Source organism: Rhinoderma darwinii, chromosome 4 (assembly GCF_050947455.1).
Source record: "Rhinoderma darwinii isolate aRhiDar2 chromosome 4, aRhiDar2.hap1, whole genome shotgun sequence".
Lineage (NCBI taxonomy): Eukaryota > Metazoa > Chordata > Amphibia > Anura > Rhinodermatidae > Rhinoderma > Rhinoderma darwinii.
Window position 1 is genome coordinate 25,601,197 of NC_134690.1, and position 24,484 is coordinate 25,625,680.

General features: G+C 40.5%; 1 protein-coding gene across 1 annotated transcript; it reads left to right on the forward strand.

Moving 5' to 3' along the window:
- Window positions 1-3,001: 3,001 nt before the first annotated feature.
- On the forward strand, window positions 3,002-24,484 carry LOC142759088 (cytochrome P450 2K1-like). Its single transcript, XM_075860937.1, has 11 exons — window positions 3,002-3,587; window positions 4,433-4,551; window positions 5,619-5,818; window positions 7,198-7,360; window positions 11,059-11,208; window positions 14,543-14,703; window positions 17,915-18,091; window positions 21,398-21,539; window positions 22,256-22,440; window positions 23,272-23,413; window positions 24,309-24,484. The coding sequence occupies exons 3-11, from the start codon at window positions 5,636-5,638 to the stop codon at window positions 24,482-24,484; spliced, it is 1,479 nt and encodes a 492-aa protein (XP_075717052.1). The 5' UTR covers window positions 3,002-3,587; window positions 4,433-4,551; window positions 5,619-5,635.

Here is a 24,484-nt window from a genome sequence, read left to right on the forward strand (position 1 = left end):
TGCATAAAATGGGGTGTTTTGGAAGCAGAATCGGAAAGGGGCTTATAATGTTCCACAATTTGGGATTCATAATCATAGATATGACTGTGGCCCCTCATCTTCATCTACCAACAGACTAGAAGTGCCATGAACACCACCAGGTAGATCAGCTGCAAAGACATTAATTTAGCATCGGTGTAAGGGGAGCAAATGGGTAATCAGATCTTATGGGAGAATTTCTATACACACAATTACATAATACACAAGCCCCGGTTCACCGAAAGGTGACCATTTGTTTTAATACTATGTCTTGGCTTTGGTCCATATCCACCTGTTATGTGATGAGATTTCGTTCAGGGAGTTGTTTTATAATGTGCAAAGCACTGATATGAACACTCCGTCCTAAGTCCTTTCTGCACAAAATTCCCAAGACGTGAAAATATTGGTTTCAATAAACGATTTTAAGTTGAGGGACTAGAGAGCGGGAGGTTCCTTCTACATACTGTACGATCGTGGTCGACCAGGAATCAGACCCTGTCCTCGTTCCCGTGGAGGTCTTATCCTGATGTTAAGGAGCAAAAACGTGCATAGTGAGCTGGTATGTGTGAGCTTCTTAATCTTTCTCTTATGTTAGCCAGCCATTTGATATGGTATCTCAGGATACATTACTTAAAGACTTACGATTTAGCTCCAAAGATAATATCATGGATATAGATGTGGCTGAAGGTCAAGAAAAAAATGTGTTTTCTGATAAACAAAAGATGAACAGTAATAATGCTGAGGGTAGTATATACAGTATAAGACTAGAGTTCCTTGGGCCCACCGGAGGTCATGATTCTGAGGGCCCACCCTTCGTTTATATAGAACATGTCCACGTCCACTTTTAATTGCATGTAATCTTTGTAGTTATCACACACCGGACATATCATGACTAAGATCTAATAGTTTATTTGTGAATCATCCCATAAGAAATGCACCCAGGTTTCAAGTGATTGGTCCTAAAGTCAGCTTCAAATAGGGTTACTTCTGCTTAACTCCTGAGGCCCATTATTGTTTGACAGCCTGAGCCCTCAAGAGGATCCTGATTTATATTTGATTCTGGAACAAATTCATGGTTATTGATTTGTAGGATTAACAATAATTAAAAAATTAGAAGAAAAAAATGTACCAAACATTTATGTTGATTCTAATTGTATAACCCCTTTAAAGGGGTCGTACAATACCGGTTAACTGATGAACTATCCACTGGATACATCGTCATCAGTACCTGATCTGTGGGGATCTGTCAACCGGACCCTGCACCGTTAAGCTACTCCGGCTGCCTCCGGGCACCAGACGTTCATACTGGAAGCAGTTGGCTCCGGCTACGGAATAGTGGCCGAGCTGCAGTACTGTATTCAAGTGAATAGGATCAGAGCTGCAGTTCTGCAGCACGGCCGCTATGCTATGTACGGAACTAACTGCTTCCGGCTCCATACATCGCATAATGGGCAAGAACATAATAACGCAGGCCACCAAAGCGGCTGATCGGTGCGGGGTACGGGTGTCAGACCCGCACTGATATACTAGGTCATCGGTTGTCCGGTAGTGGACAACCCCTTTAAGGCACAGCCAGTTTTTGCATCCAGGACCACAGAATTTTTTTATTTATTTTATTTTTGCCTCCTTCCATTCCAACAGACATAAAGTTTTTTTTTTGTTTTTTTTTTTCATGTATGAGGTCTTGGTTTTTACGGTTAAACGTTTTGTTTTTTAAGCTTTTTTTTTTTTAGATAAAAATTCTATTGGGGAATGAAATGCAAAAAAGGAAAAAAAAAAAAATCCTCCTTCATTTACTAATAACACTTTAGCATTATCATAACGGTTGTTATGTTGATGCCTAACAATGTTATGATTTGTGAAATGTAATTTTAAAAAAATGTGTCTTTAAAAAAAACTTACATTTTTATTTTTACGTTTGACGCTATTATTTGTAACTTTATTATTTATCCCTGTTACATTTATTGCATTGTATTTAACATATGTTTAGCTACAGTAGAGGACTTCTTTGTGGGTCAAAAATTAGGGCTGCTGCGCTTGATCTGCATCTAAATACCATTATTCTAGCGCTAGAAACCTTAGCCCATCCTCCAGATACTGATTGACATAGGTACTGTAAAAGCTGTCAATCAACCATTTGAGTTTGGGTGACTTCATCTAAAGTGAATGAGCCAGACCCCGAAAACACTGATTGGCTTATAGGGGGCATTTATTTATTTATTGAGCTTTGCTACATTGCCTTGAAATTAAGGCTTTATTCACATCTGCGTTGGGGTCCCGTTCTGACGTTTCGTCTGAGGTTTCTGTCAGAACGGGACCCTGAACAGACACAAACTGACATGAACGGACACCAGAGGTTTCTGTTTCCATCACCATTAATTTCAATGGTGACGAATCCGGTGTTTCCGTTGGTGTCTGTTGTGCACCGGACCCGTCATTTTGCCAGAAGAAATAGCGTAGTCGACTACGCTATTGCTTCCGGAAAAACTATGGGTCCGGTGCACAACAGACACAAATGGAAACCATGGGCACCAGATACGTCACCATTGAAAACAATGGTGATGGAAACGGAAACCTCTGGTTTCCGTTCGTGTCAGTTTGTATCTGTTCAGGGTCCCGTTCTGACGGAAACCTCAGACGGAACGTCAGAACGGGATCCCAACGCAGATGTGAACGAAGCCTTACACTGTCCTGCCAAGCTTTCCTTTGTCAATCCTGCAAACATTTTTGAACATTAAAAAAAAAAGTTTGAATATTTTTCAGTACTGTATGTGCATAATAGTATTTTCTGTAACCTCGTTTCACTTTTATGGACTTTTCACTCTGGTTATCTGTTTTTATCTGTCTTGCAACATGAACAAAATAAATAAAACCCACATGATTCTGATTAATGATTAAGTATTAACTTTACAGTACAGTTCATTAGAAAGATTAGGATCATTGGAGGAGCAAGGTTTTTCAATTATTTAAAGGGTTTTTCCACCACATACATACATTAAAGTATAGTATATGTGTCACGTTGGGTTTGTGGACCCACTTGGCCGTACCACCATTGGCGGTATGGCAGGTGGCCAACAGGGCGCAGGTTACGGTCTATAGTTCGTATAGGGTACCTGTGGCAGCTCGGACAGTAGTAAGGCAAGCTCGGCTGGGACTAGGCAGTAGCTAGACGTCAGGCGTGGTGTAGCAGGACAGGCCGTGTATACAGCACAGCATGACTTCAGCTCAGCACGGCAGTTGACCAGGATAGCGCGGGATACAGGATACAGGTGCAGGGAACACTGGGAACTGGGAAACACTAGGAGACCGTTTGCATAGACAAACTTAGGGTATAACAACAAAGCTCAGGCGTGGAAGGAAGGAACAGAGCCCTTCTTATAGTCCAGGGTGCTATGGGCTAATTAAACATGAATGCCCAGTGTGCGCGCTGCCCTTTTAAGAGCGGGCACGAGTGTGCGTGTGCACCCAACGGGGCACACAGCCGAGGTGAGTGGAAGTGAGCGCTGGCGTCTCCTGAGGAGGAAACTGGAGTCTAGCGCTTGCAGATCCATGGCTGCGGGCATCAGGAGGTGAGTGAGCCTGACGGCACGTGGCCATGGGCATGACAATATGCTATTGTGTTTTGTGAGAGAGAGGGGGACTATAACAAAGGGGCTGTGGGACTCTTCTTATCGATATGCCATAGATGTATGTGGTGGGAACATTCTTTAAAATCGTCCACTTTTTTGTTGGAGGAGTACCCTGACTATAAGCTAAGTATGTCCTGTTGCTTTGAGGAACCCATCAACAAGTGTTTAATTTCCCCACAGCGCCACCACTGGGGAAATAAAACATTACTAAATTTCCGTTAAAATAAATACTGTGTCAATAGAAGCTCTTTGCAGCCACTTTCCACTCTGGCTAGTAGATGATGAGGGTCCTTAATGGGGGACTCCTCTCTAGTAGGGTATTTGAAAATGAGTATTCTAATCTAGACAACCCCTTTAAATAAACTATTGTCATTGAAGTCAAGGAAGACAATTAAATGGGTTATCTGTTTTGAACAATTCACTTTTATAAGAAGTTTCCGAACAATAAGCTGATTATAGAGTGTTCCACGTGATCAGCTGTGAAGGAACCTGGCAGCAAGTATTCAATTCCCCTACTGCGCCACCACAGGGGAAATGAAGTATTACAAGATGCACTTATATTTCCTGTATTTTACTCCTAGATTCACAAAAAAAAAGAACTTCACACTAATGCACAACACCTTTTTATCATTTCCATTGATACCAGAGATTACATGTCAGTAAATATTTCACCAATAATCATATATTGATCTTGTTTGGACCTGGTGCACTGGGGCTGGATGTTAATTTTTGTAGTTTTTATGGGTGGAGTATCTGGCGGTTTACAAATATCTTATTACAAATAGTTACGTGTTAGGCAATGTGAATCAGAACTGCCTAGTCAAGTTCATGAGCTGGAGCCTTCTACCTTCCACTTACTGGGGACTAAAAGAGAAATCTTACTGTGACCACTGCAGAATTTAAGGTGAGATGAGACTTATTATGAGAGATAATGCATTTCAATATATTTTAGCTCTATTAAGGACCAGGCAATTTTTTTTATTTTTTTTTATTTGTTTATCCCCCACTTTCCATAAGCCATAACTTTTTTTTATATTTCTATTCACATTGCAGTATGAGGACTTGTTTTTGCAGGACGGTTTGTGGTTTTTAGTGGCACTGTTTAATGTAACACATAATGTACTGAAAAACTTTTAAAAATTAATTGGTGGGAGGGAATGGAAAATAAAACCACAATTCCCTTTTTATTATTTGCTATTTCTACAAAATAAAAATAATTTGTTGAGAAAAATTGTTTTATCCTCTCCTTCAATTGCGTTGTTACTTGTCGTCATGCTCGTGTTACACTTACCTGAGAACTATGTCATGATCTTTCGTTTTTTTTCCTCCCCTTCCCAATGCTGCAAATCTCATATTTTTGATTGGTTTATTTTCTGTATTTCCCATGAATGAGTGGAACATTGTGATTCTAATGATTCACTTTTCTTGATGTAATCTCAGATGAGACATGTCATCTACTATTTCTGCACTTTATAACAAACCCTGCCTTCTGCTGTGTCAGACGACCTGTGTCGGGATGTCATAATCACTTATCCTTGCTATTATGTATGAGAGAGAGATATGAGATGATAGATGGATGGATGAATGGATGGATGGATGGATGGAAGGAAGGATGGATGGATGGATGGAAGGATGGATGGAAGGATGGATGGATGGAAGGATGGATGGAAGGATGGATGGATGGAAGGATGGATGGAAGGATGGATGGAAGGATGGATGGAAGGATGGATGGAAGGATGGATGGAAGGATGGATGGAAGGATGGATGGAAGGATGGATGGAAGGATGGATGGAAGGATGGATGGATGGATAGATAGATAGATAGTCACCTCAATCTTCGGGATTCCATAGTTAGGACAACATGTCACGCTACTATAGTACATCAGAGCTAATGACTAACTCAGCTGTTATATACTGTACATCAAATATCACGTTTTACCTATGCAATTCTGTTCATATTTGTCTTCCATAGAAACCTTTCCTGGCACCATGAATGCTCCCGATCCCATCACATTAGTTCTGTCTATCATTCTATGTCTTTTTGTTGCTCTATTTTTCTATGGACGTAGAAGAAATGTTTACTACAATCTGCCTCCTGGACCCCGACCGTTACCAATCATTGGAAATCTGCACATGCTGGACCTGAAGAAACCATATAAAACATTTCATCAGGTTGCATGATTACTTTATACTGAAGGTTCTGATTCTGATTTGCAAGGCATGAGGATAGGATAGTCTACACATATAGAGTTAATATTTAAAGGGTTTTTCTTTAAATCCCTTTAAAATATATTTTTGCCAGAATGGTCCTCTGACAATAAACCGATTACAGCCGGTTCCATCATGAACCCCCAGAGATCAGTTATAATCTGTGGGGGAACTCAGTAATCTGTTTAATTTCCCTACAGCACTCCCACAGGCGAACTGAAGCATTACAGTTTCCATTGTGATCAATTGTCAGGCCATGTGATGTACATACATGCCTGTTTCTTCAGAGGGAGATACTCTTTGTAGCCTTTTAATAAGGGGGTTCTGAACAGGGGATTCCCATCTATTGATCCCCTAAGAGGGTATTTGAAAATTAGTTTTATAAACCAGACAGATGACCCGCTTTTGTAGGTGGATATCCAACAATTGGCACTGGCTGCTGGTGATAAAAAGTAAAGTAAGGATGATTGGCCTGCCTGGAGGGTGATTAAGTGCATTATCATTTTTAGATTTTTTTGTAAAATTCTGGGTCATATTCAAAAATATATTTTTTAAGTAGAGAGTAGTCTGTTTTGTGTAAGCGCATACAAATTAGTGCTCATGCACTTGGCATTGCCATGTGCATTGCAGGGTTGCCTACCATCCGTAAATTCATAGACAGTCTGTAAAAATAGGAGAGATTTGGGCAGAGTCAGTATTAAAACAAATTGGTGCGTCCATGAATATTTTTGAGGCTGGAGGTTTTTCTTGTGATTGTAATGATCATTATTTTACAGTTCACGGTAAATGCTTCTGATGTTAGGATCTGACATATCAATATGTATTACTTAGCGTGACTCATTTTTGGGTTTTTACGTAAACATTTTGCCTGTTGGTGACTTTTGCCTAAATGTCCAGTAAAATGGAGGTAGACATCCCTTATGCATAGATTTTCTACGGCAGCACACACACTAAGAACCCATAGGGATTCTGTGCTTCCACATGGTTCCTCTCTTGAGTTGACCTTGACAAAACGAGAATCTTTGCATTTTTATGCCAAAAATAATTGTCAGAATCTCTGGATTATCGGATTAAGGTATTTTGCTCTTATAATAGAATGTGTTTACCATGGAAACCAAGAGAAATATCAGATTATGTTCACACTGGCATCATGGCTTCCATTTAGATCCAAAGCAATTCCACTGCGCCCTATAGGGTCCATCAGGGTTCCGTCAAGGTTTGCCTGCTGTACGCTGTGCTATTCTTGCTGCCAAACGTGACAGAACACCTGATGGAATTTCCATACGGCAATGTGAATAGAGCCTTAGAAATAACTGACCGTTTCACTCCACTTCACTTTGCAGCTCTCCAAGACGTATGGACCGGTGTACACGATAAAATTAGGAGAAGAGACAGTCGTCGTCCTGTGTGGATACGAGGCAGTAAAAGACGCCCTTGTCAATCATGCAGATGAATTTTCAGGAAGACCAAAAGTGCCAATTTTTCATGAAATAATAAAAGGACACGGTAACGATCATATTACTAATTGATGGATTGATTTTTCTCCCTTGCTTATTTCAGTTCTGAAAAAAGTCCAGTTTGGAAAACTTCAGCTTAGATTGTGGTTGCCCCAAAGACAAGCTGATCCCATGGGGGAGCTCCCGGTTAGGATCCTCCAAGATCAGTTCGTATTGCTGAGGAAACCACAATGTAAATGTTCTAGTTCTGATCTGGGAACCACCATCCCCCACTCTTTATTATCAACCTGCCCTTTAAGGGCATAAAACAATCCAAGAGCTTGACGACACCAAAAATCTCCTTAAAGGCTCACTAAAATAAAGAAAACAAATAGTACAAGTCACACTTCTTCTCTTCCAAAGTGCAGTCTAAAGGGTAAAAAACTAAATAAAGAAAAAGTCTTCTATATTCTCCTTCTGTATTTTCTTGGAGGCACACATTTTGTCTCCCCCTCCTTCTTTCCTGTCCTAAGCTAAGACTATGAGGCTGCCAATGAGAATAGGTTTGGAAATTGCCGAGGCTTAGGCTTCTTTGTCTCCGGTTGAGAGGCAGTAGGTTTCCCAAACTGCTCTGATTGCGAACGACACCAAGAAAAATTAAACCACTTCCATTTAGGGAAGCCAAGCCAATTTAGGGACACCACACCCATTTAGAGAAGCCACACCCATTTAGAGAAGCCACACCCATTTAAAGAAACCACACCCATTTCAACATATAGCCAGAACAAAGAAAGCGTCCCTGCTTCTCTGACAGATTTCCACAATACAAATTGCTTTAGGACCTTGTAGAAGCCCATGTAGGCTGATCATTTTTTGCTTTCTTTTTTAATTTGCTTTTTATTCTTTTCTTTCTTTAGTGCTCCTTTAAGTTGTTGAAAATTACTGGTTAAAATTAAAGTGATTTTTTTGCCATACCTATCCCATAACCCCCCATTCCTAACCAACCCCTCCAAGACTGCCACTATCTTGACCGGGGATAGCATAAGGGAAATTTACAATTGTAAATGTATTGCGAATACAATAGGAGACAACACTGATTTGGTCCATGGGAAAAAACATTTAGAAATTCCCAAACCCCAAGTAACCTCCTTAATCTGACTTTCTTCTTAGTGTCCCATCCTGAGATGAATTTAGATAGATAGTTAATTGTGAATTTTTCCATCCATGATAATTTTTCACTATGGGATCTGTAGGGTGCCGCTCTGAATTAACCACTGAATAGGAAATGTTGGTGATCATCTTGTACAGTGGCGTAACTACCGCCGTAGCAGCAGTAGCGGCTGCTACGGGGCCCGCGGCATGAGGGGGCCCGTGTCGCCCGCCGGCACGGGCCCCCACCATGGCCGGAGGCTCCGCTAGCAGCCGCTATGGCTGCTACAGCGGGACGCCACTGAACACTACGGCAGAGCAGGGAGGTATCTCCCCGCTCTGCCATTAACTGGTTCCCGACCGCTGGCTGTTATTTTTACGGCCAGCGGTCAGGGTCCTTAAAACCCGAGCCATAGACTTTCTACGGCTCGGGTTTTAACTTGCTGCCCGCGCGATCGGGCAGCTGAATGTCGGGTCTCCGGCTGTCAGTGACTGCCGGGGACCCTGAGGAGAGGATAGAAGCAGCTTTCGCTGCTTCTGTCTTCTCCGATGTCTTCTTACACATCGCTCAATGAACGCTGTGTATAGGAATAGAGACAGCAGCAGCGGCGCTGTCTCTATTCCTCCCGGTGATCATGTGACTGGTCACATGATCGCCGGGTGCCGTTAGTGGCAGACTGCTGCTGGGTCTAACAAGACCCAGCACAGCCCTATTAGTGACAATCGTCACTATGAGATGGCTGATTTCCCCTGTAACTGGGGCTGCTGTGCAGCTCCAGTTACAGTGGAAAAACATGGTGTAAAAGAAAGAAAATATATAAAGTTCCCCAAAGGTCTTCTTTGACCTTTGGGGGACAGACCATAGTAATAAAAAAATAATAAAGTAAAGTGCAAAAAAAATGTAAATAATAAATACACATAAAATACCCACCCCAAAAAAAACGTTCCCCCCGCCAATCATTGTTGTAACGCTAGCGCTGACCCAATTACCCTAATATAGACATGTAATATATAAAAATTTACGGTAGACAATGCCGATCACAAATAAAAGGTCTATTTTAGGGTAAAACTATGTTATTACCAAAAAAAAAATAGCTGAAATGTAAAAAAGCTTATTTTTTTACTATTATTTTCAAACTTTATGAATAAAAATTCTAAAATAGCAAAAAAGGTGTGTATAAAAACGATAAAAAATGAAACCTGCATTGTCTATGGAAAAAACGTCGCAAAAATCACGTCGTTAGCCCAACAAATAAAGTTAGAGCCATTTAACTAACACGTGCTAAAAATGGCTAAACGGTGTCTGGTCCTGAAGGCGCAAAATAGAGCAAAAGACATGTACCCCCCCCCCCTCTCCACAGGACATGTATCCCCTCTCCACAGGTTATCCACAGGACATGTATCCCCCTCTCCACAGGACATATATCCCCCTCTCCACAGGACATGTATCCCCTCTCCACAGGACATGTATCCCCTCTCCACAGGACATGTATCCCCCTCTCCACAGGACATGTATCCCCCTCTCCACAGGACATGTATCCCCCTCTCCACAGGACATGTATCCCCCTCTCCACAGGACATGTATCCCCTCTCCACAGGACATGTATCCCCTCTCCACAGGACATGTATCCCCTCTCCACAGGATATCCACAGGACATGTATCCCCTCTCCACAGGATCTCCACAGGACAGGGGATACATGTGTGATCGCTGGCAGGGATAGGGAGAACGGGGGACTGAAAGTCCCCTGAAGTTCTCCATCACAAACCTCAGACTTCCGGGGTCTGTGTCGGCAGCTCCGTAGAAATGAATGGAGCGCCGGTCGTGCTTGTGCGCATGCGTGACCAGCGCTCCTTTCATTTTTATTGAGCTGCGCAGACGCCGGAAGTCAGAGGTTTGTCATGGAGAAGTTCAGGAGACTTTCAGTCCCCCGTTCTCCCTATCGCTGCCAGCGATCACACATGTATCCCCTATCCTGTGGAGAGGGGATACATGTATTTTGTAGGACACACTGTAGGTCGCATTTTTTTGGGAGGGGGGACGCTGTATGGCGCTCCCTACAGGGGGGGGGAACGCTGTATGGCGTTCCCTACAGGGGGGGGGTGGCTGTATGGCGTTTCCTACAGGGAGGGAGATGTATGGGGTTCCCTAAAGGGGGGGGCTGTATGGCGTTCTCTACAGGGGGGGGCTGTATGGCGTTCCCTACAGGGGGGGCTGTATGGCGTTCTCTACAGGGGGGGGGCTGTATGGCGTTCTCTACAGGGGGGGCTGTATGCCGTTCTCTGCAGGGGGGGCTGTATGCCGTTCTCTGCAGGGGGGCTGTATGGCGTTATCTACAGGGGGGCTGTATGGCATTATCTACAGGGGGGCTGTATGGCGTTCTCTACAGGGGGATGTATGGCGCTATCTACAGAGGGGGGGCTGTATGGCGTTATCTACAGGGGGGGGGGTGTAAAAAAGCCACTATCTACAAGGGGGGGGGGGTTGTGTGACACCCAGGGGAGGGGGGGGGGCCCAGTCAAAAGTTTGCTATGGGGCCCAGTCTTTCCTAGTTACGCCCCTGATCTTGTATGTCTATTGTTGTTCACTCATCATAACTAAACATATTACATGTCCTCAGGAGTTATTTTTGCTTACGATGATAACTGGAAAGTGATGAGACGATTCACTCTGACTACACTTCGAGATTTTGGAATGGGGAGGGAAGCCATTGAAAACAAAATTTCTGAAGAAAGTGATTTTTTGGTTAAGAAGTTCAGATCTTACAAAGGTTGGTGAAAAGTTCCATTATACTTTATTTTTGAGAATTGTTACTGAATGGAAATTACATTTATAATAATTAGTAGAAGCTAATGTTGGACTGTGGTACTATGGGTCCACCAAAGAAGATGATTCTGAAGGTCCATCATCACACATATAATAAGGACTAAGGACTACTCTTTAGTAATAAAAAAAGTCATGAACTCCAGGAGTATAGGATCTTCTCCATTATCACTTTCAGATGGGGATGTCTTCTCATGGGCTCTGTTGTGTCTATGTTTTTTATTATCACATTATGATGCTCTGGTGGATCCTGTATGTGTAAAATGTATATTATAAGGAAAAGCTTCCAGTCATTTATGGATATGGCGTTAATAAGCCAATGGTATAGCCAATTCCACACAGATGTTACCCTTCCAGCCCAGAGCCACAGCTGTTTAGTGGCTCGGTGGGAAGCAGTGCTGCCTTGTAAAAACTTCCCTCAAGGCTATAATAAAGAACATCCATCCAATATAGAAAAAATGACAAAACTCTTTATTGAGACACAAACAGTTGTACATACCATTTAAAATCAGCCATAAAGACACATGCACATAAAATAGTACAGAAAAAAAGGACAGTGTATAGTCATAAGGCAGGACAAACATGGAGGTGACATAGGTTGAACAATATCATGCCATACCTGCATGTATATATTCACTATATGCACATGAATAACTTAACATGGAACCAAGGTACCCCCTAATAAGTGTCAAAGATAATCAATGTCTACTCAGACCATGCATAAAATGAAATCCCACCCACCATAAGACATCATAACTGCCCATACACTGTAAAAATCCCCAACGTGCGTTTCACACCTGGCTTCATCGGGGATGCTGGATCAATGTGATGTGGAGGTTTAAATGGTCAGCAAACAGCTGAATCATAATTAGACCCCATTTACTCACTGTAGGCATGCTATTTGGTGCATGCGAGAGGAGAGGTGACACCTCAGTAGCGACGAACACAGCATCCGAATGTAAGTAATGCACGAACGCGCAACACCCAATTCCACATTTCGTCATCAACGACGTCACAATCGCCCCCTCACCAAACGCATGCGCACTACACCCATGAATCGGCTGCAGCCATATTGGGAACTCGCCATATCAATGTAAAAAATTCATCAGACTACCATGAGTGGAAATATGTATTCGTGACTTAGTTCATGGCGCAATGTGGAATTGGGTGTTTCGCGCTTGCGCATTACTTACTTTCAGGTGCCGTGTTCGTCACTACTGAGGTGTCACTTCTCCTCTCGCATTCACCAAATAGCATCCATACAATGAGTAAATGGGGTCTAATTATGATTCAGCTGTTTGCTGACCATTTAAAGCTCCACATCACATTGATCCAGCACCCGCCGACGAAGCCAGGTGCGAAACGCGCATGGTTTTATTTTACAGTGTATGGGCTATTATGATGTCTTATGGTGGGTGAGGTTTCATTTTATGTATGGTCTGAGTCTAGACTTTGATTAACTTTGACACTTATTAGGGGGTACCTTGGTTCCATGTTAAGTTATTCATGTGCATATAGTGTATATATACATGAAGGGTATGGTATGATATTGTTCAACCTATGTCACCACCACATATGTCCTGCCTTATGACTATACACTGTCCTTTTTTTCTGTACTATTTTATGTACATTGTGTTTTTATGGCTGCTTTTAAATGGTATGTACAACAGTTTGTGTCTCAATAAAGAGTTTTGTCATTTTTGCTATATTGGAATGATGTTCTTTATTATAGCATTGCGGGAAGTTTTTTCGGTTTAAACATCTAGTGTGGGTTCCCATGTGCAGCAATGATGGTATAATTATATGACCTCATATATTTCTGGTATTTTTATTTCGGTTTAATAAGTGTTGCCTTGTAGTAGTGGGTCTACCAGTGCATGAAGTTAATTTGGTTTCATTGAGTTTGAGTTGCGTTTCCTCTGGGAATCTGGGTTCCCTACCTTCCATAAATGTTTGTGACTTCCTATTGGCCTCTTGGGGGCATTGACCTAAATTAAAGTGCTCAAGTATAGGGGAAACTATCATCCTAGGTGATAAATAAGACCACATACCGTACCTTAATGAAAATGTACAACAGAATTTTTTCTTAAAAGGGTTGTCAGAGCATGGCCGACCCTAGTCCTACTCCCAGCAAACAGCTGATTTTGACGGGGGTAGCCATGACCAGCCAGGTATTTCTCCAGCAACAGCCGTTGTAAGACAAGGACAATTTGAGTCATCCAGAATGGGAGCCGCTCATTCTGTCTTATGGAGGGTTTTCCCAAGAGGGGGACCCCACTCTATGCAGTCTATATGCCCTAGTAAGGCATATGAACAGTGATTGTCTTTATGACATAAAGGTTTTTTTTCACTAAGCCGACATTTCCCTAATGAGCTGCAATTGATACCTGAAGAAGGATTCAATAAAGCCGGAAACATTGGATGTCCATTCAATAAAGATTCACAAACATTAAAAAACTCTTCTGAGTGATGTCTCTGTTTCCTCAAGAGATTACATTTTGAGATGGGGATCATCAACCTGTAGAGAAGTGCTGCCATCCACCCTTTCGTGGTTTACTAAAGACATTGCTGGCACATCTGATCACTAGGATAGGCTATCAATGTCAGATCGGTGGAGGTCCGACCACTGCGACCCCTACTGATAGCTAGATGGAAGTGTTTGCAGTGCTAGCCAAGATCCATGTCCTTTCGGTTCCTGTCAGCCACATTAACCTTTTTTCGAAGGCTGCAGGATTGACCATTGGCTATGAATGTCACGGTCTGTTCACTTCAGCGTTGCCCTTCCATTGAGGGGTTTTGTCTGAGGTTTCCGTCGGGTTAACCCCTCAACGGAAAGGCAAACGGAAACCTTAGCTTCTGTTTCCCTCACCATTGATCTCAATGGTTTCCATTGGTGACAGGGTTCTGTTGTTTTGAAGGAACCAATAGCGCAGTCGACTGCGCTATTGATTCCGTCAAAACAACGGAACCCTGTCAAAACTGCGACCAACGGAAACCATTAACAACGTTTCCGTCACCATTGAGATCAATGGTGAGGGAAACGGAAGCTAAGGTTTTCGTTTGCCTTTCCGTTGAGGGGTTAACCCAACGTAAACCTCAGACGGAACCCCTCAACGGAAGGGCAATGCTGATGTGAACCGGACCTAATGGGCACCTAATTCATACACTATAATATGTTGTATTTGATATTTTTAGATAATTCAGAACATTGAAATGCTATCTGTAACTAATGTAACTAATGTTTTTATGACCTTTGTAATACCTTTTCATTGTATTTCCAGGTGAGCCCTTTGATAACATCATGCTTATAAATGCTGCTGCATCCAACATCATTGTCTCCATCTTACTCAGTTATCGATTTGATTATGAAGATCCCACGCTTTTGAAGCTGTTAAAAATTATTAATGAAAATGTCATGTTACTTGGAAGCCCAATGGCTATGGTGAGCAGATCAACTCCATATTATATTTAAAAGGGTTTTCGAGGACATTACATTGATGGACTATCCTTAGGATAGGCCTTCAATGTTTGATTGGTCTGGGTCCTACCCTTAGGATTCCCACGATCAACAGAAAAAAGGGCCAGCAGTGCTAAGCTGCAAAATCAAAGACAAAGCCACACAGATCCTCATGATTGGTCGGGTCCCCGGGGTGAGACCTTCACAGATTACACATTGACGACCTGTGCAAAGTGTAAATTCCTTGAATCTGTTCTTGTAAACTAGGAACATATTACTTAAATGTATTTATCAGCATCTAGTCCTTTCTAGAAATTCATTTGCCACATACTACAAAATACAGTACAAATTACATTAAAATTAGTTGAATTTTCTTTAATTCAGAATCTGAACATTCAGAATTTCAGGTATTCGCATGTCCAATGCCAAATTATAGACGTATGTGAAATCGGCCCCATGCTATATATAGGATTCCTAGTGCCAAAAACAGAACTGTCACAAAATGTTGCAAAAAAACAGTGACTCCATTCAGTAATCTCCAGGAAGCACTCGGAACCTCACAATAATAACACAATGTCCCAGACGAATACAAACAACAATATATTCACATATCGTATAACTGTGTTACTGTTTTGATAACATGCGTTTTTCAAGATCTCTGCTAGCTTGTGATTGTTCCAATTCAGAAGCAGGAAACCGGACTGACCTAGTACTGCTCACACAGCTGCAGTTTGTTATAATTAGAGATGAGCGAATTTCTCCAAATTAATTTCGGGTCCAATTCTGTTGAACCGGCCATCAGATTCCGATTCCATTCAGTCCAAATAAAATTGTCGCAAAAAGGGCCTTGATTGCCCTGAAATGTTGTGCATGACGCTCTAAGGTCTTCTCGGACTTTATCCAACCCCTTTCAAACTCTTTAATGATAAGATAGCATTACAAATGGTAAAGTGACAGTAACATACACTATATGGACAAAAGTATTTGGACGACTACACATTACACCTACATGAGCTTTTATGACATTTCGTTCTAAGTCCATAGACATTAATATGGGGTCGGTCCCTCCTTTGCTGATAAAACAGCTTCCGCTCTTCTGGGGGTTTTCTACAAGATTTTTGGGTGTCTGTGAGAATTTTTGCCCGTTCATCCAGAAGGGCATTTGTGAGGTCAGACACTGATGTTGGGTGAGGGGGTCTGGCTCCCAATCTCCGTTCTAGTTTATCCAAAAGGTGTTGGATGGGGTTTATCCAAAAGGTGTTGGATGGGGTTGAGGTCAGGACTCTGTGTGGTCAGTCAAATACTTCCACCCCAAACTCCCCTAACCAACCAACCATGTCTTTATGGCCCTTATGCACTGGCGCACTGTTATGCTGGTACAGAAAAGGGCCGACCCCCAAACTGTTCCCACAAAGTTGGAAGTTACAATTGTCCAAACTGTTTTGATATGCTGAAGCATTAAGATTTCCCTTTACTGGATCTAAGGGGCCTCATCCAACTCCTGAAAAAGAAAAAACATTATCCCCTCCTCTACCAAACTTGACATCTGGCACAATGCAGTCAGGTAGGTAATGTTCTCCTGGCATTCACAAAACCCAGAGTCATCCATCAGACTGCCAGATAGAGAAGCGTCACTTTACAGAACACGTGTCCACTGCTCCAGAGTCCAGTGGCAGCGGCTTTACACCCCTCCACCTGACACTGGGCAGTTATTGAGTCATCAGAGCGTTGGCACTTTGCGGCTCAGCACTCTGGACTCGGCTCTGTAACTTTACGCGGTCTGCACTTCATGGCTGAGTTGCTGCGGTTCCTAAACACTTCCACTTTACAATAATATCACTCACCGTTGATAGTGGTAATATCTAGGAGGGAAGACATTTCAGGAACTGACTTGTTTTAATGGTGGTGTCCTATTACAGGACCGCGCTGGAATTCATTGAGTTTTTTAGAACTTATTCTTTCACAAATGTTTGTAAAGATGACTGCATGACGAGGTGCTGGATTGTATACACATGTGGTAATGAGGCTGAATGAGACACCTGAATTTAATGATTGGGAGGTGTGTCTCAATAGTTTTGTCCATATAGTGTATATGGCGATGGGTAAATAGATTGTAACCGAAGGTAACAGTCTGTTTGAAAACACACTGCACTGTTGGATTTTTTAGGCTTTTTAAAATAAAAAAAAAATTACTTGGACAGAGACTGAAGATTAAAGACGCTGTTTAAATGTTTGACGTCCAACAATATGCTAATTTTTGTTAGCATGATTAGATATATGCTAAACAATGAGGGATTCCACGTCCGTGATGTTTGTTTCAGAAGGCAGTGGCTCGCTATCAGCACCAGGGGTTATATTATTGAAGACTATTTGTTACTGATGGGATGAAGTTCGGTGATTCACAAATGAATGTAAGAATTGTATAGCTGCAGCAGCACTCACTCACAGCAATGGCTGCCTGTGCCTGAGTAACTAACACACTGACACTGACTGACTCCTATCTCTTTATAAAATCTTTCTCACTTGATCAAATTGTTGTAAATCTAACTATCTACTCTCTTCTCCTCACTATGAAACACACTCACTGACATTACTCCACTACCCTATACCCCTCATGACTGGCTGTGCCAGAGGGAGTTCTGCCTGCAAGACATTATGGGGAAGCACACCGGGCCGCTGCCCGAGGCCATGTGATCCTTCCTCTTTGTCTTCTTGTCTTCTTCTAATCTTTAAAATGGCGGCCACCAATTTGAGCGATTCATGTGGGGCGACGTCGCTTAATGCTGCCCGCATAGGCCTTGGCAGCTTTCCCACAGGTTTTATTATTCAGCGGCCCTGGAGTAAGCAGCACCCAGTGCAAAAAAATGGCCAGTTGTGTGAAAGTGGCCAGTGGGCAGTCATTACGATCTATTGTTCAGTAATTAGCAATTGACCAGCAGATGGCGATTAATTATTTTGCTCCCCTAGCCTGAACTGATACATTGTAACAGATTGCAGCTGTTTAAGACAGATTAGGTCAGGATGGGTTTTATATTATTTAGAATATTTCTATTCATTACCAGCAAACAGAGATCTTCAAAATGGTGAGTAATTGAAAAATAAAGTCAATTAGAAAGTTGCAGGACTTTTTATTGTAAAGTTATTACACTTTCCTAGCTCTGCTACATCCATTCATGTATTTTCTTTTTCACTGAAGCTGTATAATGCATTTCCATCTGTGATGGGCTGGTGTTCTAGAGTCCAAAAAACAGTGGCCAGGAATGTGGAAGAAATGCATGAGTTTGTGCGAGAAACCTTCACTAACCAGAGGAAAAAACTGGATGTAAACGACCAAAGGAATCTTATCGACTCATTCCTGGTGAAACAACAAGAGGTACATAAACACTTACTGATACAGATGTAGCAGGGTTGAGTTTGCCATGTGGCACAAGTTATGGTGACATCACTATGTGTTAAATGTGTAAGAATTTTTGTTATACATAGGAATGCAGGTAAACTATATTATCTTAATAAGTGAGTAATCATGGTGTACAGAAGACACGGTTAAATAACAAATTCAGCTCTGCTACATCTGTACAACATTGCTAATTTTATTTTATTTCTTGAATATTACTTACCTGAATTTCTAAGGTGAAATACAAAATTTAAAGTAGATTTAGTTTGTATTATTTAACTTTTTAATCCTGACATAATTTAAAGGGCACCTTCTGTTTTGGTTAAAATTAAGCAGACCTTGCTAAGTTTATAATATAGACCATATGGCCAAAAGTATGTGGACAACCCCCCTAATTAATTATTACAGATGTTTCAGACAAAACCATTGCAAACAGGTGCATGTAATCAGGCACACAGCCATGTAATCTCCATAGACTAACATTTCAAGTAGTATGGGGTGTACTGGAGAGCTCAGTGACATGGGATACCGCCTATAGCTCCTGTCTGTTTGTGAAATTTCTCATCTGCCAGATCTGCCCAATCACCTGTAAGTGCTATTATTATCTGCTAGATCTGCCCTGGTCACCTCCAAGTGCTATTATTATCTGCTAGATCTACCCCAGTCATCTGTAAGTGTTATAATTATCTGCTAGATCTGGCCTGGTTACCTGCAAGTGTTATTATCTGTTAGATCTGCCCGGTCACCTGTAAGTGCTATTATTATCTGCTTAATCTGCCCCGATCACCTGTAAGTGCTATTATTATCTGCTAGATCTGCCCTGGTCACCTGTAAGCGCTATTATTATTATCTACTAGTTCTGCCCCAGTCATCTGTAAGTGTTATTATCTGCTAGATTTGCCCCAGTCTCCTGTAAGTGCTATTATTATCTGCTAGATCTGTCCAGTCACCTGTAAGTGCTATTAATATCTGCTAGATCTGCTACGGTCACCTGTAATTGCTATTATCTGCTAGATCTACCCCGGTCATCTGTAAGTGCTATTATTATCTGCTAGATCTGCCCCGGTCACCTGTAAAGGGTTATTATTATCTGCTAGATCTGCCCCTGTCAACTGTAAGTGCTAATATTATATTCTAGATCTGCCCAGTCACCTGTAAGTGGTATTATTATCTGCTAGATCTGTCCAGTCACCTGTAAGAGCTATTATTATTTACTAGTTCTGCCCCAGTCACCTGTAAGTGTTGTTATTATCTACTAGATTTGCCCCAGTCACCTGTTAGTGCTATTATTATCTGCTACATATGTCCAGTCACCTGTAAGTGTTATTACTATTTGCTAGATCTGCCCTAAGTGCTATTATCATGAAGTGAAAATGTCTAGGAGTCACAACAACTCAGCCACAAAGTGAAAACACAGCATAACTAAATACGCAAAGCGCCACCTAGAGGAGAAAGGTCAAAGTATGCTCTTGAGTTTTTTTTATTTTAGACCAGATTATCAGTGCTCCATACAAAAGACATGGAACACTAATGCCTAATAAACCAAGGCAAGACGTGGCGAATGTTTTGTATACTAAATTGTTGCAGATTTTCGTTGTGGAATCTCCACCCAAAATTTGCGACAATTCCGTCATGTCTGAACTCTCTACAACAAGAAGTTAACAAACCAACTTATATCAGTATAGGGTTTAGTACTACAGAAATTGGATAAAATAATCACCTCCTTATCTTTATTATTGTTTGTTCATAAACTGATATTACACAATATTATATTATACAATAGAAGTTTCAGAAATAGGAAAAAAATTATTATATTTTGATATTATAATATATCACCTTTTGGATGATACAAGTTGCAGTATATTATATATATACCATCTGTGTAGTCAGACCTTTTCGTTCTGAAAATAAAAATAACTCACAATAATAATAGATAGAAAGGTAGATAGATGATAAAAAGATAGATAGATAGATAGATAGATAGATAGATAGATAGATAGATAGATAGATAGATAGATAGATAGATAGATAGATAGATATGAGATAGATAGATAGATAGATAGATAGATAGATAGATAGATAGATAGATAGATAGATAGATAGATAGATAGATAGATAGATAGATAGATAGATAGATAGATATGAGGATAGATATGAGATAGATAGATAGATATGAGGATAGATATGAGGATAGATATGAGGATAGATATGAGATAGATAGATAGATAGATAGATAGATAGATAGATAGATAGATAGATAGATAGATAGATAGATAGATAGATAGATAGATAGATAGATAGATAGATAGATAGATATGAGATAGATAGATAGATAGATAGATAGATAGATATGAGGATAGATATGAGATGATAGATAGATAGATAGATAGATAGATAGATAGATAGATAGATAGATAGATAGATAGATAGATAGATAGATAGATAGATAGATAGATAGATATGAGGATAGATATGAGATAGATAGATAGATAGATAGATAGATAGATAGATAGATAGATAGATAGATAGATAGATAGATAGATAGATAGATAGATAGATAGATATGAGATAGATAGATAGATAGATAGATATGAGATAGATAGATAGATAGATAGATAGATATGAGGATAGATATGAGATGATAGATAGATAGATAGATAGATAGATAGATAGATAGATAGATAGATAGATAGATAGATAGATAGATAGATAGATAGATAGATAGATAGATAGATAGATATGAGATAGATAGATATGAGATAGATAGATATGAGATAGATAGATATGAGATAGATAGATATGAGATAGATAGATGATAGATAGATAGATAGATAGATAGATAGATAGATAGATAGATAGATAGATAGATAGATAGATAGATAGATAGATAGATAGATAGATAGATAGATAGATAGATAGATAGATAGATAGATAGATAGATAGATATGAGATAGATAGATAGATAGATAGATAGATAGATATGAGATAGATAGATAGATATGAGATAGATAGATAGATATGAGATAGATAGATAGATAGATATGAGATAGATAGATAGATATGAGATAGATAGATAGATATGAGATAGATAGATAGATATGAGATAGATAGATAGATATGAGATAGATAGATAGATAGATAGATAGATAGATAGATAGATATGAGATAGATAGATAGATAGGTACGACACAATAGATAAAATTATAACACAAGTACTTTTGCATCTCATTGCCATAACCAATGCTGTGATCTTCCGCTTTGCATGTGATATATTTTATATCTTAGGAAAAACCAAATCCTCAATTATACTTCACTAATGAAAACCTAACAATGCTCGTCACAGACCTCTTTTCCGCTGGCATGGAGACAACCTCGACTACCCTGAGATGGGGTCTTCTGCTGATGATGAAATATCCAGAAATCCAAAGTAAGAGACCAGCTTCTATGTGCAATAAAGGGAATATATCACCTATACTTTTTTTTTATACCGATTAGAAGAAAATGTTTCGCTATCTCATTTTAATCTGTTTTTATTTCCTGATTGGCTTTTTTTTATTCTATTTTCTGCACATGATTATGTAGGGCAGCCATCTTGCTTGAGTTGCTGCTCTGAGTTATGAACACCAGTACAGAGATTTGCCTTACAGCAGCCACATGAACATAAGAAACCTCAGTCAGAAAACAACCTATTGACTTCTCTAGCAGTGTGTAGTGGGCATGCTCTGTGACACGAACAGAAGTTACTCTGTAGTGAGGGGGAGGAGGGAGGAGAAGTGAGCACTAGCCATCACCTAGCTCTCTTTGCCCAACCTCACGGTGTCTCTATGGGAGCGATTTGTGACAATGGCAAGAATTCTGAAGATAGGGAATGCGGTTGCACAATGATCATACAGATTTAGCCATCTTTAACTTGACTGATAACTTGCTGCAGCGTGATATCACACAACAAAAGCCATTGAAAAGTCATTGAAAAAGTCAAGATAAAGATGGCTACATCTGTAGCAACCCATGATTTTACCGCAACAGCCATCTGACCAAAAATCACAGTGGGGCCGTAGACTAAATGTGATCAAACGTGATGACACAACTGTTTACAATTTTTTATTTTTTTTACATACGGTATGTTTTTGTAATTGGAAAAAGGAAAGGTCCAACGAGAGATTGAGAAAGTTATTGGGTCAGCTGAGCCCCTAGTGATTCATCGTAAAGAAATGCCCTACACTGATGCCGTCATCCATGAGATTCAACGTTTTGGAAATATTGTTCCAGCTAATCTCCCACATGCTACCACTCAAGATGTTAACTTCAGGGGATATCATCTTCCAAAAGTAAGTAAAAATACATTTAGAGATAAAGTAATTGTTCTGCTCGTGTAATATGATGAGCTACATTTTTATTTATAATATCTAATGTATGTGATCAAAGCTCTAAATATAATTTGGATAAGCAAAAAAAAAAATATTCAAAAACTTTCAAAACATGGTTTAAAACATATTAAATTTATAAATAAGAAATGATAATAAAAATCTCAGTTAAAGGGGAACTCCAGGCTCTTCCTGTATTGAGGCATATTAGTATCTAAGGTTGATCTAATGGTGATTCTACAATGGGCTTCATTCAAAATCATTACAGTTTGTCTTAAAAAGTTCTAATTTCTCCGCTATAATTTAGATATTGGAAAGCTTGAAGGGGGCAACACTCAGTTCTAACATAAAGGGGTTGTTGGTGTAGAAAACTCATTTTCAAATACAAGAATGGGGCATTATGAGTTAATGGAGGGGGGAGGGGAAGTCCCTTTCAGAACCTACATCAATTATCTGGGAGCAGTCTCAAAGAGTGTCTGCCTCTCGCTAAGTAAGACCTAGCTTATCCATGCTTTTACACAGATTTCCCATTATTTTCAATAGGCATCGTGTAATGCTTTATTTCCCCTGTGGTGGTGCTGTAGGGGAATTGAACAGTTGCTGCTAGATTACCCAACAGCATAACAACATATTGCTAGGAATCTCATCGGGCTGACATCATGAGATCTGCTTATTTTTGTGTCATTCTTCTAAAGAAGGGATTACCCAACTTATTTACGCCCTTCTTGTTTGTAATAAATGTAATTAATTAAGTTCCATTGTAATTATGACTTATATAAATGTTAAAACCTCCAGGGGACACATGTGATTCCATTGCTGACTTCCGTACTTTATGACAAGGAACATTTTATAAAAGCTGATGAGTTTTACCCAGAACACTTCTTGGATTCCAGTGGAAATTTTGTCAGGAAAGAAGCGTTTATGCCGTTTTCCGCTGGTGAGTGGTCCTCTGAGATGTTTTCTTTTAGTGCTTTGGTGGAGTAATGTGTAGAGTTTAGAAAATTTTCCATCATCAACCATTGAATTAAGACCAATGAAATCAGATCAATATACAGTAGTAAGCTACAAATTATAAGGCTGGGTAGACATCTTCCCAATATTTTTATCAAATTGACCTTATATTATTTTCATGGATTAGAACTAGCAACGGAAGCGTGAGAATGACCAGGAGTCATCTTCTTCAAGTTCCCCCCATCAGACAGCCATGTTCTGTTACAATTATAATTTATCTACTATAATGACCCAACCACATCAACACTCAGGGTCCAGCTAAAGGATCCAGAGTTCATGGGAGCACCCTGTTTTTTTATTATCCCATAAGAAAATAGGTCTAACCTATGGAGTGTCAAGGTGTTTTAGATCTCTATTAAGAGTGACAATGAGCATGGTTCCCACTGTGTGGCATATTACCTGCGGTGAACCCAAGGTATCAGTAAGAATGTCAGGTTAACAGAGGAAACAATCTTGATAATGACTGGGGCACTGACATGGATTAAATCCTCAAAACATGACCTGTTGCTACTTTAACTGTAGGGCACCTATGGTATAATATGCAGGGAATTAGCCCATTAGCATCTGTGGCAGACACCCTTTGGGGACATCTGGGGGAGAAATGTTGTCATCCACGGCTGTAACCCTTGGAGGCATCTAAGGAACTGTATGGGGACATTTGTATCTGCCACTCTTAGTGGCCTCTCTGTGACAGGAACCTTGAGGGACATCTGTAAGGGAAGATGGTGGTTGTGTGCAGGCCAACTCGTGATAGTGTATTACGGGGCTAGAAGAAAAGAATACCCCATTTTTATCCTTTACCTCATATTTCATTGCTTTAGGTAAGAGAAGCTGTGCTGGAGAAAATTTGGCCAAAATGGAGCTGTTCATGATCTTCACAAGACTACTGCAGAACTTCACGTTCCAGACTCCCCCTGGAGCTAAACTGGACCTTACCCCTGCGTTTGCATTTACATCCAGTCCAGTGAGGCATAAGATATGTGCTATACCTATATAA

Excerpts from the sequence above, each read along its gene's own strand:
- LOC142759088 (XM_075860937.1), top strand. The coding sequence starts at position 5,636 with ATGAATGCTCCCGATCCCATCACATTAGTTCTGTCTATCATTCTATGT. Across the intron at positions 14,704-17,914 it reads TTGGAAGCCCAATGGCTATG|CTGTATAATGCATTTCCATC; the intron begins GTGAGCAGATCA and ends TTTTCACTGAAG. Across the intron at positions 21,540-22,255 it reads GAAATATCCAGAAATCCAAA|GAAAGGTCCAACGAGAGATT; the intron begins GTAAGAGACCAG and ends AATTGGAAAAAG.